Source organism: Podarcis bocagei (assembly GCF_964188305.1).
Source record: "Podarcis bocagei genome assembly, chromosome: 5".
Classification (NCBI taxonomy): domain Eukaryota; kingdom Metazoa; phylum Chordata; class Lepidosauria; order Squamata; family Lacertidae; genus Podarcis; species Podarcis bocagei.
This window is the reverse complement of record NC_138129.1, coordinates 49150994-49169171: the sequence shown is the minus strand read 5'-3', so window position 1 is coordinate 49169171 and position 18178 is coordinate 49150994. Positions and strand designations below refer to the sequence as shown.

The 18178-nt window shown below is 39.4% G+C and overlaps 1 protein-coding gene across 2 annotated transcripts in view; it reads left to right on the top strand.

The window, feature by feature from the left end:
- The window catches only part of MAPK14 (mitogen-activated protein kinase 14), a 32537-nt gene that overhangs the window by 3139 nt on the left and 11220 nt on the right, over nucleotides 1–18178 (top strand). For both annotated transcript variants that reach the window (XM_081194610.1, XM_081194609.1), the window contains exons 2-8: nucleotides 2337–2466; nucleotides 6104–6162; nucleotides 9538–9649; nucleotides 10790–10819; nucleotides 11337–11384; nucleotides 11858–11972; nucleotides 12322–12393. In XM_081194610.1, the coding sequence (XP_081050736.1) occupies nucleotides 2337–2466; nucleotides 6104–6162; nucleotides 9538–9649; nucleotides 10790–10819; nucleotides 11337–11384; nucleotides 11858–11972; nucleotides 12322–12393 (566 nt within the window). The remainder of the gene's footprint in view (nucleotides 1–2336; nucleotides 2467–6103; nucleotides 6163–9537; nucleotides 9650–10789; nucleotides 10820–11336; nucleotides 11385–11857; nucleotides 11973–12321; nucleotides 12394–18178) is intronic.

The window sequence follows — 18178 nt, the reverse complement described above, 5'->3', positions numbered from 1 at the left end:
ATAATACTAATGCCAATATATTTACAAACAGCCCAGCAAAGTTTTGTGAGCTCTTGAGATGTTTGGCATGATTTATCAGAAAATGTATGTGTAAGGTCGGGGGATAAGAATTGACTTACTCAGACCATTAACAGTTTATTGCAGGTATCCTGGAGGAGGGTAAATTAGGGTTAGGTATGTGATATTAGGTCAGAAAGTACCAACCGCTCTACACTATATATGGTTCTTTCAAGAGGGAAAAAAAGCATTCTTTTCCCTTTAATCAGAATCACTATACTGTATAGCTATAAAATACAGCAGGGGAAAGTTTTGGGTGGGCTGGAAAAGTAAAAAGAAGTGCTTTTTTTCTCATCATTAGAGACTCGATCTCATATAAAGCTTCTGTTTCAGGCTTCTTAGAGCACTACACATAGTGGGTATACACTGAAACCCTTGCAAGTCTTCCTGAAGCTCCCATACTTCAGTGAGGGAGAGCTATCTATATTCTCTATAATGTACCATTCACTTTCATGGTAAAAGTGAGGATAAAGCAGCTCACCTAGCCCCCTGAGCTTGCATTAAATGAAAGAATTTCTCATTTGTTATGGCCCACTACCACCACCCAGTAATTATTTCCAGACTTCATCTTCTAAGTTTATATTGCTTTCACTTGTTCCTCTCTACAGTTAGCTAGGTCCAGATAAGGAGTTATTGGGGGCACTTATGCATCCTTTGTGTCTTATGGACCTTTGTAGATCATACTAATATCACCAAGAATTTTTTTTTGTTCAGATGCACAATGCTTCTGTTAAAACATCCAAATAATTTCTGACTGAATTGTTAGATATGTCAAATGTATGTGTTCTGATCTGAAGGATTGTGGTTTGCACTTCTTTGTAACTTAGTAACTATCACAAATCATTACATTTTTGTTAAAATGTGTGGCACTTGTTCGAGATCTTCAGAAAAATTAACATATCTTTCTTCTGTTTTCATCATGCCTTATCCCTACCCTGATTTCAGATCATTTAAGTCTCTGCTCACAATATTTTTGTCAGGGAAAACTTGATTTAGATGCAAAAAAAGGAATAAAAAGCAGAAGTGGAGTTTTGTTTGCAACTAAACATTTTTGCCTGGCTCTTGCAACATGTGTTCTGTGGTAAGGCAAGGTGCAGGGCAGTGCCATATTGACAGGGTAAATTAAAAGGGAACTTGTTCTTTAAAACAATGCTTCAGTAGAAGCATACTAAAAATGCCCCATCAGTTCCATATTATGATCAGGTACCAAACATAAATTATTGAAAAGCAAATCCATACTAGTCTAGAGTCAATTGAGAAGTGCAAGTGGCTTCCTGCTTCTTGCTAGTGTGGCACTAGCCCTGCTCTAGAATACAAAATTGGATGTATCAGTGGATCCTTGCAGAAAGGCATTTTGCATCATTTGTATCTGCAGGTGTTTCCACTAATTTAACACAAGTCAGTGGGATGGTGAATTGCAAACCTAATCAACTTCATTTATCAGGCAAGTTTTGCCTAATGCTCCACTCCCCTTTTTTAAAAAAAGACTTGATATGTATACAAGTACCTTTTTTCCATACTAAGAAAAACAAATAAACTTTAGAAAATATTCCATAATTGTCCCAGGTATAGACAGGTGCCCATGACAGTGGCACCAAAGTATGCTGTTGTAACCACATTGGTTGTATGTGTGTTTTAGGGTGAGGAGTAGTCTGGCTTTCTGATGGTAAAATTTGGAATGCCAAAAAATCTGCAAAATGTGTACCATGGGCAAAGACATCTGTACCATACCACCTTCAAGTTATCATCACTGTAAAGCTATTGGCTAACATCACCTGATAAGTCACTTACTACCAGAGATCCTAGGTATTCAGTGCCTTATTTCTACAAAAAACTTGCTTGGAGACATCCATCATGTGTCTGCTAATGCTGTGACCTGGATACAGCGAGCACTAGCTTCTGAAATGTCACAATATTCTGTTAAGGTTGAAATATTCGAAGTTACAGGAAGTCATTGCTATATCTTTTGCTGTGAGTCACTAAATGATTGCAAAAATTGTCATTCTTCCTTTATAAATCCAGCTGCAATTCCCAAACTCATCAATACATTCTTAAAACCCTTCTAATGATTCATTCTAAAACTTGTAAGCACCTTCACCTTTGTTTTTCTGCCTGTTCTTACACAAACCTTAAACTTGTGACTTATTTCTTCTTGGGCACAAAGTTATATTCATTCAGTGAAACAAGACACCTATTAAATCATTTTCATGGAGGGGGGATCCTATTTTAGTCTTAATAGGCATATTTAATGCTGCTTTTTTTAAACTATTGTTTTTTAGCTCAGCCTTTGATGCTAAAACTGGCCTGCGAGTGGCTGTGAAGAAATTGTCCAGACCATTTCAGTCCATCATTCATGCCAAAAGGACCTACCGTGAACTACGTCTGCTTAAACATATGAAACATGAAAATGTAAGTTTGGGGAGGAAACTAGAAATGTACATTTCATTTGGTTCCAAATCCTAGGTTAGGAGTGAATGCTGGCTTGATAACCATGGTGTACTTGGTACAGATAAAATGACAGACCGTAGTGTTGGGGTTTTGTTAAAAGAGTAGAGGGGCCAGAGCAAGAAAATGAATTATTCAAAAGTTCATTCCCAATACCTTCATCTTGACTGAAAGCTGAGAAAATGTAACATGTGTACCATAGTATTTTCAACATACTAGAGCCAGTTGGTTATAAACTGTTTAAGAAGTTTCTTAGTTCTGATTTTCTGGTGGTTATCGAGTCCTCTCTATTTCAAATGTTATGAAAACTTTCCTTACTGGTTAAATTCTCTAGTTTTAAAGTTAGCTTAATGCATGTTTATTTCCATGAGTACGTATTTTTTTTCATTTCATTCATTGTTTTGGGTAATGGCTTCCATGTGTTGATTTCAATATTTTCTTACAGAACATATTAACTAGGGGAGACCCTAAACCTTGGGGGAAATAATGAGTCTGTTAATTACACAATTGTAGAATGTGAGAACTGTTGCAAAGTATCTCACAGTCCCAGTTTGTTTCTGAAACACTACAAGAAGGATGTTGCAGAAACATTTCTACCTTTTATGCTGCTGTGAAGATTTTAGTGTTACTATTTCATAGTATGCAGGAATAATATGTGTGCACAGAGTGCAAACTACTTCAGATCTGTTCTCCTGCTTTCTTCCCTTAACCTTAACCCTAACCCCAACAAATTATGCAATTATAGTACTAAATAAATACAACAGCATATACCTTAGGGTGATTTTTAAGTACCTTTTTTGGAACAGTTGTGTTTCTGTTCATAATATTTCTTCAGACATGTCAGCAGACACCAGAGGTGTGACAAAAGCAGGGTGACTGACATAGGAAAGCACCTCCTAAACTCCTAAAGCATGAATGAGGAACCTGCAGTCTTTGAGGTTGTTGGGCTTACCACCCCGATGTAATCCCTTGGTTCACTAGCATTTGGGTAGATTTTTTATGACAGCACTTAGTGTCAAACCTCGATTGACGAACGTAATCCGTTCCGGAAGACCGTTCAACTTCCGAAATGTTAAACAACCGAGGCACAGCTTCCGCTTGGTTGCAAGAGCTTCTTGCACACAAGCAGAAGCCGCTTTGGATGTTTGGGTTCTGAAAAACATTTGAAAACCGAAGCATTTACTTCTGGACTTTCGGCATTCGGGAGCTGAAATGTTCGAAAATGGAGCCGTTTGAGAATCGAGGTTTGATGGTACTATTTACTGTTCATCTGTTTTAACCACATTGTAACGTTTGGTCCATAATTTTTAATTTTCCTATAAATGTAGGAGAATCTTTAGTTCTTGCATTTCAAACAGGAAGGTACCCTTGCAGCAGTTTTACAATGTAATTACTTGGTTGGGCCTGAGTGTACTATAAAAATAGTCTTTTCACGTATTTGTCCCAAGTTGAAGCTTTCTAACACAACTATGAGTGACCAAGTGTTTGGAGAGGACAAAGAAGGAGATGGGAGGAGTGAAAATAATTTACCACTGAGGCAGAACATAGGTTAGCAGCCATAGCTTAGGGCAAGGAACTACACATCACAGAAGCCCTAACTGTAGTCTTGACCACAGCTATAATGCCCAAGGCCCTTCTAGTTCTTGAGCCATCTGTGTATTCTGCCTGATCACTTCTTTGGGTCCATAGGGATTAGATTTAGCTGTGTTGGTAAGGTTTAGTCAAAAGTCAGATGACAAATACTTTAATGAAATAAATAAGTACATTACAATGTATTTACTTTAAAAGAAAAGTGAGATGTTCAAGAATCCAAATTCTTTGTTGGATACATGAACATGTTGTCAGATAAATTCCAGGACATTTTGTAATCCTTGGGATTTATGCATAGGGTTTATTTGTAAGCACTAATATAGTGTCTGGCTCTCTTTATTTTCCATGTCTTGTGCAAAAATAGCTGCCCTCTAGCACTTGAAAAAACATCCACTGATCTGTGTGCATTTAGGTATATACAGTAGTGATAAGTAGAAATTTCTGCAGTTGAAAAAAGTTATCACACTTGGGTTTCAGCTGTGCACATGAATGAAAATATTGTATGCCTCAGAGATGGAGCCTGTATGATTACCCTGTATAATAGCTTCACTTTACATCAGCCTTTTGGAAAAAGAAACATGAGTAGAATTAGTCAAGATGCCTGAGCCATGAATTAGCTTTCCTATTTACTATATGTGTATATTTGTGGGATTATTATTCTAGTGTGAAGCATGTGGTAGTCTTCTGGTCACATTTCCCCATTTATTTTGTTTGTGAGGGAACAGACCATTTTTGTCAGTGCTGGAGAGGTTTGTACTGATAGCACTACTTGCAAATGTATGTTTTTAAAAACCCTCTTCTCCAAATTCTAATTAATGTGATGTATCCCTACTTAAAGCCTGTTAAAAAAGGGTGAATGTACAAAGTCATATTTCATGGTCTCTGGTTTGAAATTACATGTTACATGTAAACGTGTAATGGAATCCTGAAAGCCCTTTTTAATTAGAAAAATCAGTTTGCTAGGGGGTGATTAAGATCAGATGAGTCACATCTCCCTTCCTCTGCCTTCAGAGTTCCATGATGCATTTGTAAGGGCAGAGGGTAGTCATAGAAAGTAGTGATGGCATGCTTGCCCTCCCATCCCCCTGATTACCCTATACAGGTACCACTGTAGTACTGTACTAACTAGCCAGAGAGCTATTTAGCTAGCTGACACTGACTTCTGTACTTGATTTAATTGAAATACTACCACCAAATTACCTTGACTTGTACCCAGTCGCCACATTCAAATGAGAGATGAACAAGCCTTTTGTCCAAACATGCAGCTACTTTGTTTCGCTAGGTTGTCTTCAGTTAACTATAGATTTCCATTACATCTGAACTCATAACCTATAGTTATCTGCTTTCGAACAGGGCAGGATATCAAGCCATGCTTTGAAGTTAGAGCTCATATTGTGGCTTGTTCTGAAGCTGTTAACCAAGGCCTCCATTTCAGAGCCGTTGCGAAACTATACTTGCACAGTTCCAGATTTGTTTGCTTATACAGCAAAGAGAGGAAAGAAGTTAGATGTGCACCCACAAGGTTCATTTATATCTTATCTCATTAAGCCGAGATACGATTTTCTGAACCAACCCAGTGTGTATCACTGCATATTTACATTGGAGGTAGCGCTGAGCTATTTGATATGCTTACACCCCTTGTTTTTGAAAAATAAGTAGGAATGATGCTTTTAAAAACAACAACTGTCGATTCTTTTCATTAAGGAAAATAGTTTACAACGGAAACAGTGATCTGGAGCCAAAGATGAAGCAGGAGGCGTCCATGCATGCAACATGATTCTTTTCTCTGATATTTTTCAACATGCCACATTACAAGATATTTGAAAGTTTGCCAGATTTAAAGGAACTATTTTGAGTTTGCATCTGTGTAAGGATAAAAGTCTTATTTATGTGCAAGCCCATGTGTTCATGTAGTAGGCACTTTGAATTGGGACAGTGTATATATGTGAGTTGGGAAATGGCAGATAAATGTAGAAAATGTTATTCCTTGTGTGTCTTTTTCCCTTTCTAGGTTATTGGTCTTCTAGATGTGTTCACACCTGCAAAGTCACTAGAAGAATTCAATGATGTGTAGGTAACCCTTCATAGCCTTGATGTTGGAAATAGTTTCCAGCCTTGATGGAAAGTCCTTATCTATAAGGAGCATTAATGTAATAGAATCAAAGGTTTCAGTTTAGACAGGACTTTAGATTGCTATTGGACAATGAAATTAGGCATATGGAGGAAGAAATGAATGAAGTCATTGCATTGACTTTACTGTGATAGAAGTATGTAGTCACAACCCTTCATTAATTAGCATAGAAGGTAGCTATGGGCTGTTTCACACACTAGATTTTCTTTACTCAGTAGTGGGAGTAAGAAATTATTCAGTCATGTGTGAAAACTGTAAATATCTACTTTGCCATGTTGACATTTGCCAAGAAGTTGACACCTGGCAAATGGTAATACAGTATATTGGACTCACTTTATGTAACTATTTCCCATCATGCCTGTAAATACAGTTCTCTAGCAAACGGCGTTTCCGTGCACTGCTCTGATTTGCCAGAAGCGGCTTAGTCATGCTGGTCACATGACCCAGAAACTGTACGCCGGCTCCCTTGGCCAGTAAAGCGAGATGAGTGCCGCAACCCCAGAGTCGTCCGCGACTGGACCTAACGGTCAGGGGTCCCTTTACCTTTACCTTTACAACTCTCTAGCACTGTAGCTCAACTCTCAGCTGGTGTGATCTAGAATCCTCAGTGAAGGTCTCCCTCTTTAAAGTCATGCTATCAGTTTGAGGGTGTTTTTTTTACTTTACAGTCATACCTCAGCTCTCGAACACCTTGGGAGTCGAACGCTCCGGCTCTCCAATGCCCCCAAACCAGAAGTGAGTGTTCTGGTTTTCAAACATTCTTTTGGAAGCCAAACATTTGACGGGGCTTCCGATTGGCTGCAGGAGCTTCCTGCAGCCAACCAGAAAACATGCTTTGGAAGTTGAACATTTCGGAAGTTGAACGGACTTCTGGAATGGATTCTGTTTGACTTTCGAGGTCCAATTGTACTAGGCTCTATGTCTTCTCATGCACAGTAGATCCCAGAACATGCTGTGTATTACTTAGGTTTCCAATTTCAAATACTCCAATTTCAAACTTTAAGACATCCAAATTTTGGATCTTAATTCCCCTCCCCCCTCGGTTTTGTGCCTGGAAGGGGAATATATATGAGTTATTCTGCAACTTAACAGTTTTTATTTATTACTGAATCCAGTTCTCAGGCCTAAGCCATTTGAATTAAATGGCACAGTACACAGGATTGCCATGCTTATAGAAGCATAACAAATTTAAATGTTCCATAATTAGGTGCCCTGAGTTACTTGTGGAGATAGATGTTTTGAAGCTTTTTAGTAGCAGAATATTATTGTTGCTTTAAGGTTACCTTATGCAGGTGCAGTTACTGTCCAAAGCAGGAATGGCAAGTGTATCTTAAAAAGGAGGGGGAAGCGTCACACATTGAGGGAGGAGAGTGGGAAATCAAGACTGAGCAAAGTACTTTAGTTGTATGGAAGGACTTTTTGGTTTTGGTAGCTTTTCGTTTTAGCAAGGAGGGGAGTAATGTATTAATCATGTGACCATCTTCAGTCACATAGAATGATTGAGCCCTGGTTTCTTTAGTCATTACTTTGTACCAAGGCAGACTCATGGATATTTGCAGTTGTATGATGAGACAAATGACAGATGTTTTAAATAGCTGTTTATAAAACCTGTTGGACTTGTATGTGACAGTTTCAAAGCACATGTTGAGACAGGCTTCCTGTCACAATAAGTCCATGTAGAAGTATTTTATTAATGATGTACATACACCCTGTACACACCTTTTACCATGTTCTTACTCTTGTGGAGAACTGGAAAGACTGAATCAATGCAGAGATCAGCCTAGTTTCATCGTCGTTGAAAGGTAGTAAAATTACTAATTTCAATAGGTCTTTTTCTCTTGGGGCTTCACATTTAAAAATACTTAAAACTAACAACTATTTTGTACTAGGAGCTGGTTCCCATATAGCCCTGCCATATGGGTGGGGTGGAGAATACATGTAAATTCTTGTGTGAGTAGATCCTGCCAAACATTAGTCTGACTTGGGAAAAGGAGTAGATGGACTGTGTGGTTATACTCTAGGTCCTGTGAGTGGTCAGGGAGAGTGTGCAAATCTGAGACTCATTCCTTGGCCTCAGCCCTCTGTAACCTACAAGCTAAGACCTTGCATGAAGCAGGCCCAAAATAAATATAGGAAAAATATGTTAATTGTGAATTTAAATTACAGTGCATCCTTAAGAAGTCTCTTATTATCTACTGGAATTTTAAATAGAATGGATCTTTCTAAACAACGAGAGATGCAGGGTTATACAAGAATCTGCAAAAGATAGAACTGTCTTATTGCTTATTGTCTTACATTATGAATACACTCTTTTTTGCGTTGCAACACAAGTGTATCGTATATCTCTCTACTAAATGGTTTACATTCTTTATAATGGCTTGTATCCAATATAGTGCTAAGTACCTGTCACATCAGGATTTCCACTTGTCCACTCGTGCAAAGGGACTTCCCTCATCTTGTCCCTCTGAACACATCTCAAATCTGTCTTGAAGGTTTTCTCAACCCTCTGGAATAGATTGCAAGAGGATGCAGGAGGAGGAGAGGGAGGGAAGTCCCATTGTGCAAGAAGAAATCCTTGTGCTGATGGAAACAACAGAGTTAGATACTACCCAATGTATTCTCACCATACATTTAAAATTGTATCTGTACCATAGCAGACTACTGGCTTTGAAAAGGTCATACATAAAACCAATGAATTTTCATAAATTCAATAGGTTGGATCCAGATTAGTCGTATTTGAAGAAGTTGGCCAGTAACTGATTTCAGTGGAAACTAGGCAGCTAACAGACCAGCCTAAATCCCTGTTCTATCATGGTGGAGGGAATTTTAATGGGACAGAGTTATCCCTCTGCCTGGTTCTACCACCTTTTGCTGTTGGCAGGGAACAGCTGCACCCTGTTGCACCGACCCAAAAGGCAGGTCAGCAGAAGCTGCTGCTACTGCCAGCATACTTGCCAGCAGTAGCCAGTGGAAAACTCCCCTGCTAGGGGGTGATTGGGGGATGATCTATGCTGTACAGGATCTCCTGTGCTGACCACCCTGCTGCCACGTGATGGCAACAGGCCTTATCCAGGCAACTGGAATGCTGGCACAGCAAAGGGATATAGTCCCTTTCTGCCACCTTCTGCTCTAGCTGGTGTGACTGGTAGGACTGTGGAAGTGGTGGTGACTACATGGCACTGTCAAAGCCCACCGCTGCCAGTGATTGATCCCTAACTTAATCTGAACAAAATCCAGTGCTTCTCTATAAATGCTCTGACTCGCTCACCTACAACACATGGAGGTAATACCATTGTTTAATTCTTGTTTTTTAGATACCTTGTAACCCATCTTATGGGGGCAGATCTGAACAATATTGTGAAATGTCAGAAGCTCACAGATGACCATGTACAGTTTCTAATCTATCAAATTCTTCGTGGCTTGAAGGTATTTGCATTGACTCTATTACTATTGTATTCTGTATGCAAGTGGCAAATAAAAGACATACTTTCTTCCCATTAGAGAGGTCCATAGGCAGACTTTGGATTCAGATAAATACACCATCACATGGTCCTGAATTGGTTGAACTGACCCCCATTATGACAGTCATGAAATATTAGCTGTTCTTTTTGAGATTCTGAAGAGAGGCAAAGATATCATTACATGCTGCTCTCCTGAATCAGCTCAGACTTGCCTCTTGTATTCTGCTCTCCTCATGTTCAGAGGAACTAAATGTTCTTTCTGTGTGGGAGGAATTAGTTTTATGTGTTATATTCCCTTTGGTGGTGGGGGGAAGCACTGCAAAAAAAAAGTTACCTAGAGGGAAAGAAGGGAACGGGATCCTGCTGGAGATACCAAGGCAGAAGCCAATACTTTCTGCTTGGTGGTGCTATCTTGTTTCACCCTTCTGTGTAGGAAAACAACGAAGGGTGTTGAGAGGCACAGAAAGATAGTGAGAGCCACAGCATTTGCAGCATGATCACAGGCACTTTTGTCACTTTTTCAAGTCTATATTTTCTGACCTGAAGAAGAAATGTGCTCCTAATTGGTTTGTCATATGCAGATGAGTCTAATCTAGGAAACACACTGCATGCATTAGCGCAGAGAAACAGTTGTGTCGCTTTTGAATAATTAGCACAGCCTTACTGGAAATAAGTTATAAATTGTTGTTATTTTTTAAGTAGAAGTTCCTTCCAGAACTTCTAGATGCCCTCTTAAATGTTAAATGTTGTGAACCTTGTGAGGTTACTATCTCGTGAGATTTCTGGGGCACCAGACGGATGCAGACTTTGATTCAGTAGTTTCAAAATGCATCTGTACTTTGCCACAGAATGGGGAAGAACCAAATATGAAGGGATGAAAATATGAACATTGTGCAGGCATTATTCCCTCTTCCTTTCTGGTTGGAAATGACTTTGGTTATCTTCAAAGGAACAAACTTAGAGCAGACATTTCTCAAATGTCATTACAAAACCAATGAATGCTAGATGAGTAAATGTAATACAAGACATAGACTTTCATAAGCCATGGACCTTCATAATGGAAAATAGTGTCTGAACCTAATCTTCAAAATATTTTTATTTTCAGTATATCCATTCAGCTGACATAATACACAGAGTGAGTATTATTTTTAGTGTAAACTATTCAATGAAAGCGGCATCCTGGGAAGTTGTAGCATTAGATCTTTGTATATCAAAGCAGCAGTAAAATTAAGCTAAAAGTTCAATAAAATTGCAATAAATATTTTAGTTAATTCTCGGAGAGAGTGATTCTAGACAGATTCTGTTCAGGCATAGTTCACTTTACCATGGGGTTGGCTCTGGCCATCACTTTTCTTAACATGTGCCTGCAGAGTACAGAACTGTAATTTGACTTGTTTCATATATTTGATTGGCTGGTTGTTTTTTCAGGGCTGGAATTAATTCTTGTTTATATACATATGGTTGATGCATACTGTTGAAAATCTCAGTGAAGTGTGGATTATGGTAGGATTGTATTACAGTTAACATCTGAAGATTGTTTTTGAAAGTTGAGGAATACATTAGATGTTGCCAGTGCTAAATTTCATGGTTGGGACAGCTTTTTTATCATTGCAATGCTGTGACACCAGTATCTCTTTTTTCCTTTCTTTTAGGATTTAAAACCTAGTAACCTAGCTGTGAATGAGGACTGTGAGCTGAAGGTAAGGTGGTGTTAGTGTACACATAGCTTGTGGGCAGCCTAGCAATCATTTGTTTAACAGGTCAGGACCTGAATATCTTAACAGGAAAATGTAGGCACTAATATAAGCCAGTCTGTTGACCCCTGGACAAATATTTTAGAATTTATGAGTCTTTGTACACTGTTGGCTCATAAGGTATTTAATAAAAGTTCCACTTTAGTTATTCCATGGTTGTGTATTTGTGGTACTGTTGAACTGCTCTTGTTTGAAATTGGGCACAGTGCGGTTAGGGAGTCACATAAGAGCTGTAAATCCTTGACAAATTTAGTCTTACAAAAGTATGTTTCACCAAACCTATTTCTGGAAGTGTTCAGCAACATTTCTTTTCATCCATTTTTTGCATCTTCTGCAAATGTAGCTAATCAGATCAAAAGTCCAGTTTGTCCTTTTTAAAAAAAATGTACCAGTGCATTACTATCTTCCCTGTTCTGCAGATTCTGGATTTTGGATTGGCACGACACACAGATGATGAGATGACGGGGTATGTAGCAACTAGGTGGTACAGAGCTCCTGAGATCATGCTGAACTGGATGCATTACAATCAAACAGGTACGGTGTCTCATTAATCAAACCATCAGAGATTTGTATAATAAAACTGTATCATATAATTCTGTGCCACAGTGGAATTGCCTCACTCTGTTGTAATAAAAAACAACCTAAATTTTCAAGCATAATTTGGCATCTTTATCATTAACGGAACCAGGTCTGTATCTGAAGTTGTCAAATTCATGTTTATCAAGAGTACAGATATGTGCTTTTTCTTGCTGTCATACTAAAGCTAAGCATTTTAGGATTAGGTTAACCATTGCAATTGGTTTTATTTTAATCTTTTGGAATACTGGAACAGAGATCTGGCTAGAGGAGTCTGGCTTCTAAATTCATTCTGCTTTTTCCTCAGTTGATATTTGGTCTGTTGGATGTATTATGGCTGAACTGTTGACTGGAAGAACGCTATTCCCTGGTACAGACCGTATCCTTTAAAAACATCTAAAAATGAACTGAAACATTCATTTTCACACACAGCAACATGTAACCCAAGGAAGACTTAGGAACCAGCTCTGCACTTTGGTGTTGGAATTATTTCTATGCAGATGAATGCATTTTGAGAACTACTGCTGCATTCTCCAAGAATGCTTTTTGCAGGTGGTTGTAATGCATTATTTCAGTCTGTGGTTTAACGTTAGGGTTTCACTTTCTCTGTCTTTGCTTGTTCTTCTCTTTAAAAGCTTTGAAAGTGGCCTTCCACCTTGAAGGGAAAATGTAATTACTTTTTTCAGCATCTCTGAGATCTGTTTTCCAGTTCCAGTAATTCAGATGTCCTGTCAAACTACTTCAAATTTGATACTAAGGTTCTATGAGAAGACCGGTTCCCTCATAATGTTTGGCAACCCCAGAGTAAAGGGATATCTTGACAAGTCAGTGTCTTGGCTAGTAAAAGGGAAGAATATATAATCTACAGGTAGATCTGTTAATCTGTTCTTATGTAACTTCTAAATATGACACAAAATAAAGGATTCTGTGTTGGCCCATAAGAAAAATTCCAAAATCCATATTATGGCAATACTTTTATTAAGCCAACCAAAATAGTGGACAAGCAATCGAGTTCTCAAATCAAGACTTGGGAAGAGAATGCATGGCTGGTGGTAATACCATGGCTGTGCATTTTGGAAGATTCTAAAGGCAAAATGTGGAAAGAGGTAGTAGGCTCCAAAATGAAACTCTTAAATGCTGTGTTGCTGTTTCTTTGTACCAAGGTTTACTTGAAAGGAAGAAACAATGGCAAATTTCCTATCTTTGGAACTACAAAAACCAGCTGTTACTCAGGTCTGTCTCCATCCTTACATGAAGCACACAGGTTTATGTTTTGTGTGACTTGGATAGATGGAAAAGCAAAATAAAGAGGAAGGGCTATAGCTCTGGGTTGGAGCATCTGCTTCTTACCTTCCTAAAGAGAAAGGCAGTCTTATTAACATAAGTGTACTTTTTTTTTACCTTGCACCCCACCTATACTTAACTTTTACCCACCTGAACTTTCTACCTCTGATAATATAAATACTATCAACTTTCTATTCATTCTTCTCTACCTGTCCAGGTCACACAAAAAGTAAACCTGTATGGCGTTTCACCTAAAGATAGAAGCAAACCAGGGTACCAGTTGTTTTTTGTATACAAATTTTGTTTAAAAAAATAAAGATGGGAAATCAGGCATTATCAGCCCATCTTTATACCTTGGTGCAACCTGATACCTGCATAGCGCTTACAGAACCTCATTTGAATGTCTGCTGCTTCCTCCCGCAGTATGCCACAGGATTCTTTATCAAGTGCAGACTCATGGCTTTACTACTAGCTAAATATTCTGTCCCCAGCCCCCCATTTTATCCACACAACAGCCTTAGGCTGAGCAACAGGGACTGGCCCAAGGTCATCCAGTGAACTTCATGACTGAGTGGGGACTTGAATCTTGGTCTCCAGGTCCTAGTCCAATACTTAAGCCTCTTTAACATACTGGCACACTCTATAATATAAAAAAGTGTTCTGTGTATAATTCAGAAGATGTATTTGGTCCCTAATCTGAAGTCTAAATCATTGGCAGGATCCGTGCAGCCCTTTTATCAGTTATTAATGGAGAGATTTTGAAAGATATGAATATCTTGATATTCTGTCCAGTTGCACTGTGTCCACCAAAATATGTTCTATGGGAATGAAACATTTAAAAGTATCCTGGTTATCCGTCTAAAAGTAATAAATAAATGGATTGAATCCTAGGGAAATAAAAAATATTTTTGCATTTAGTTTTCCGACTATTAAATATTTCATGAAGGGGAGTGTGTGATGTTGATCTTTGTGGAAAAAACTTAACACATTTATTTTAGGTTTTAGGCTAATATTAGAAGGTGTGAAGATGGTCAAAGTCATTTATTTTATGGTTGTTTTTTACCAAACTTTCCCAGAATAGATGAGGCAAATGTGAAAACTATATGATACATTTATAGCCTACATGTTGGATTTTTCCTTGTTTTTGTTGTGTTATCCCTTTGCTTTCACTTCTTCCTGTTCACTTCTCCTTTTCCAAGACCCTTACAGTTGTCTTTCTTCTTCTCTTTTTCTGTCTGAGGTATGTAGGGGAAAAAAAGTTTCTTGCCTAAAGGGCAAAATAGACATGTTTTAACTATGTTGGGTGCAATTTTCATTTTTACAATATAAATATTTGTACTCTTTTCTCTATTACATGTACATACTCCTCTTTATGAATGGTCCTAAATGAAGTTGTGTTTGCCTTCCACAAATCTTCACTCCAAATGTGGCAGTTATTTAAGGCTAGGGTGGGCAGTGATAACCATTTCTGTCAGCTTCTTAATGGGAATAATGGGTATGCATTCAAGGAATAATAACACATTGGCTTACATTATAAGAATTCTGTGAGTACACAAAGCATGCAAATTGGTTTAACCAGTGGCAGGAATTTGTAAAGCAAGCTTTTATTGCTCAGCTCTTGGAAATCTGATCTGCAGGAGATAGTGGGTTTGGGGGCTCCATTAGTGGGAGTTGCCAACTTTAAAACTTGATGATCAGCAGCTACAGGTAAGGGAATGATTAAATGCCCAAGCTGTAATTGGTTAATATGCTGCATGTGCAGACTTAACTTCCATAGCTAAATTATGTGTTTGAAAATTGCTAGAGGTTTGAGCATAACCAAAGTTGTATTTGGTAGTACTGAGTAAAATCTAATTTGGTTATTGCTGAACAGAGTTCATATTTCTTCTACCCTGACCCATATTAGGGTGCTCTCCATATTTTGAAATCATGAATAGGGAATCGGGGGCTGGGCCTGTGTCTTCAAGTAATGTACCTTGATTAACCTATTTGGGACAAGTTGCTTTTTTAAAAAAAATAATAAATCTTACTAACTGAATTACTACAATGATCTGGAATGACTAATTGGACTGTGATGTAGAATTTGTTATAAACATATTCTATGTCAGGAAAATTTCTCAAAAAGTAGCCATATCAGAATAACGTGTTCTGGGTACTCTTGGTCTTGAATGCCCACTTGGACCTGGCATCTGGATTTTGCTTTAAACTTGGCTTTTTGATGTATTCACTGTTGGTTGTGGTAGCAAACTTTTCCCTTTTCTGTATGGTCAGTATTGGGACTTGCCAGTTCTTGAAATTCATTCTTTTCTGAGATCTGCATGCTTTTCTTTGCTCATGGCTTTCTATGCACTCTGTTTACTTTTGCTTTGAGTTTACTAACAACTCTTTTTTAGTTAAGTAGCGGTTCACAAATTATATTGTTGATATATAGATGCAACAATCTTGTAATATTTTAATTGATTCATTGTGTTGGTTAGCTGCTTCCAACTGACTTCTGCTTCTTGCCCTAGAAAAGACTTTGTAGTAAAGTAATTAATGTTTGTCCTTGTACGCAGCAGATACAGTCTGTAAAAAAATAAATAGCACTGGCAGCAGATATAGCTTTCATTACATTCAGATAGCACTTAACTTTCAAATACTTCAAACAACCAGAAAATGGTTGACTTACCATTATTTAAATGGCACATGGATTCATACTTTTGGTTGTACTATATAGTGTTCCCTTGTTTTAATTTACAAACTTGTGTTAACTTGTTCTGGCTGAAGGCTGAAGCAAATAGATGAAAACTGGCATCTTCTTTCAAAGATGAGCCTACATTGTGCAGGTTGTGGTTGGAGGCCTCAATTCAGATTGAGCCCAGAATTCACAAAGTAGCTTTTGGGAAGTTACTGCTAGAAAGTAACTTGCTTTAAGGCTTAGTATAACTAAGGTGGGAATTATTTTGCAAATTGAATTTATATCCTGCCATTCCTTAGGACAGCCCTGATGCAGTTTCAAATTTAGGAGATTATATTTTAATATTCAGGGGCTGGAAAGTTCTCACTCTCCAATAGCTATGGGATTTCCTATGCAGTCAATAACTTTTTCTTACTCTCCCCACCATTGGGAGTATTGCTCATGAGCCCCAATGAGCTTTCCGATCTTAAGGATAGCAATTCCAGGTGGGGTATAAGTTCTAGGGCCCCTAAGGAGTTTGTGACTAAGAGTGGGACTTTTTCAATCATTTCCCTGCTATGTTACGCTAGCTGTTGTCTGTAATAATAATAATAATAATAATAATAATAATAATAATAATAATAATTTATTTATACCCCGCCCATCTGGCTGGGCCTCCCCAGCCACTCTGGGCGGCTTCCATAAAAACCAAAAATACAGTAAAATATCACACGTTAAAAACTTCCCTGAACAGGGCTGCCTTAAGATGTCTTCTGAATGTCAGGTAGTTGTTTATCGCTTTGACATCTGCTGGAAGGGCGTTCCACAGGGCGGGCGCCACTACCGAGAAGGCCCTCTGCCTGGTTCCCTGTAGCTTTGCTTCTCGCAATGAGAGAACTGCCAGAAGGCCCTCGGTGCTAGACCTCAGTGTCCGGGCAGAATGATGGGGGTGGAGACGCTCCTTCAGGTATACTGGACCGAGGCCGTTTAGGGCTTTAAAGGTCAGCACCAACACTTTGAATTGTGCTCGGAAACGTACTGGGAGCCAATGTAGGTCTTTCAAGACCGGTGTTATATGGTCTCGGCGGCCGCCCCCAGTCACCAGTCTAGCTGCCGCATTCTGGATTAGTTGTAGTTTCCGAGTCACCTTCAAAGGTAGCCCCACGTAGAGTGCATTGCAGTAGTCCAAGCGGGAGATAACCAGAGCATGCACCACTCTGGCGAGACAGTCCGCAGGCAGATAGGTTCTCAGCCTACGTACCAGATGGAGCTGGTAAACAGCTGCCCTGGACACAGATTTGACCTGTGCCTCCATGGACAGCTGTGAGTCCAAAATGACTCCCAGGCTGCGCACCTGGTCCTTCAGGGGCACAGTTACCCCATTCAGAACCAGGGAATCCTCCACACCTGCCCGCCTCCTGTCCCCCAAAAACAGTACTTCTGTCTTGTCAGGATTCAACCTCAATCTGTTAGCCGCCATCCATCCTCCAACCGCCTCCAGACACTCACGCAGGACCTTCACCGCCTTCACTGGTTCTGATTTAAAAGAGAGGTAGCAAAACTCCCGGAGAGGACAGTGGAGGGAAGCAAGTGTAACTCATTAATATATATATAAAGGTAAAGGTACCCCTGCCCGTACGGGCCAGTCGTGTTCGACTCTAGGGTTGTGCGCCCATCTCACTTAAGAGGCCGGGGGTCAGCGCTGTCCGGAGATACTTCCGGGTCACGTGGCCAGCGTGACGAAGCTGCTCTGGCGAGCCAGCACCAGCGCAGCACACGGAAACGCCGTTTACCTTCCCGCTATAAAGCGGTACCTATTTATCTACTTGCACTTTAGGGGTGCTTTCGAACTGCTAGGTGGGCAGGAGCTGGGACCGAAAGACGGGAGCTCACCCCGCCGCGGGGATTCGAACCGCCGACCATGCGATCGGCAAGCCCTAGGCGCTGAGGTTTTACCCACAGCGCCACCCGCGTCCTAAAATATATATAACTGCCCATTAAATACTATGATAAAATGTCCAGATGGGTTTGGTGACATGGGGTCTCCAATTGTATAAAAGTCGCTGATTTCACAAAAAGGATTAGGACTGAGTGTAAATAGTGTTGACCACCAACTTCTACAAAGTAGAAGTGTTGACAGCACCTGAAGTAGCCAGCATCCTAGAAAGCATTTACCAACCTTTACCAACCTGGTGCCCTCCAGATGTTTTGGATTAAATTTCCC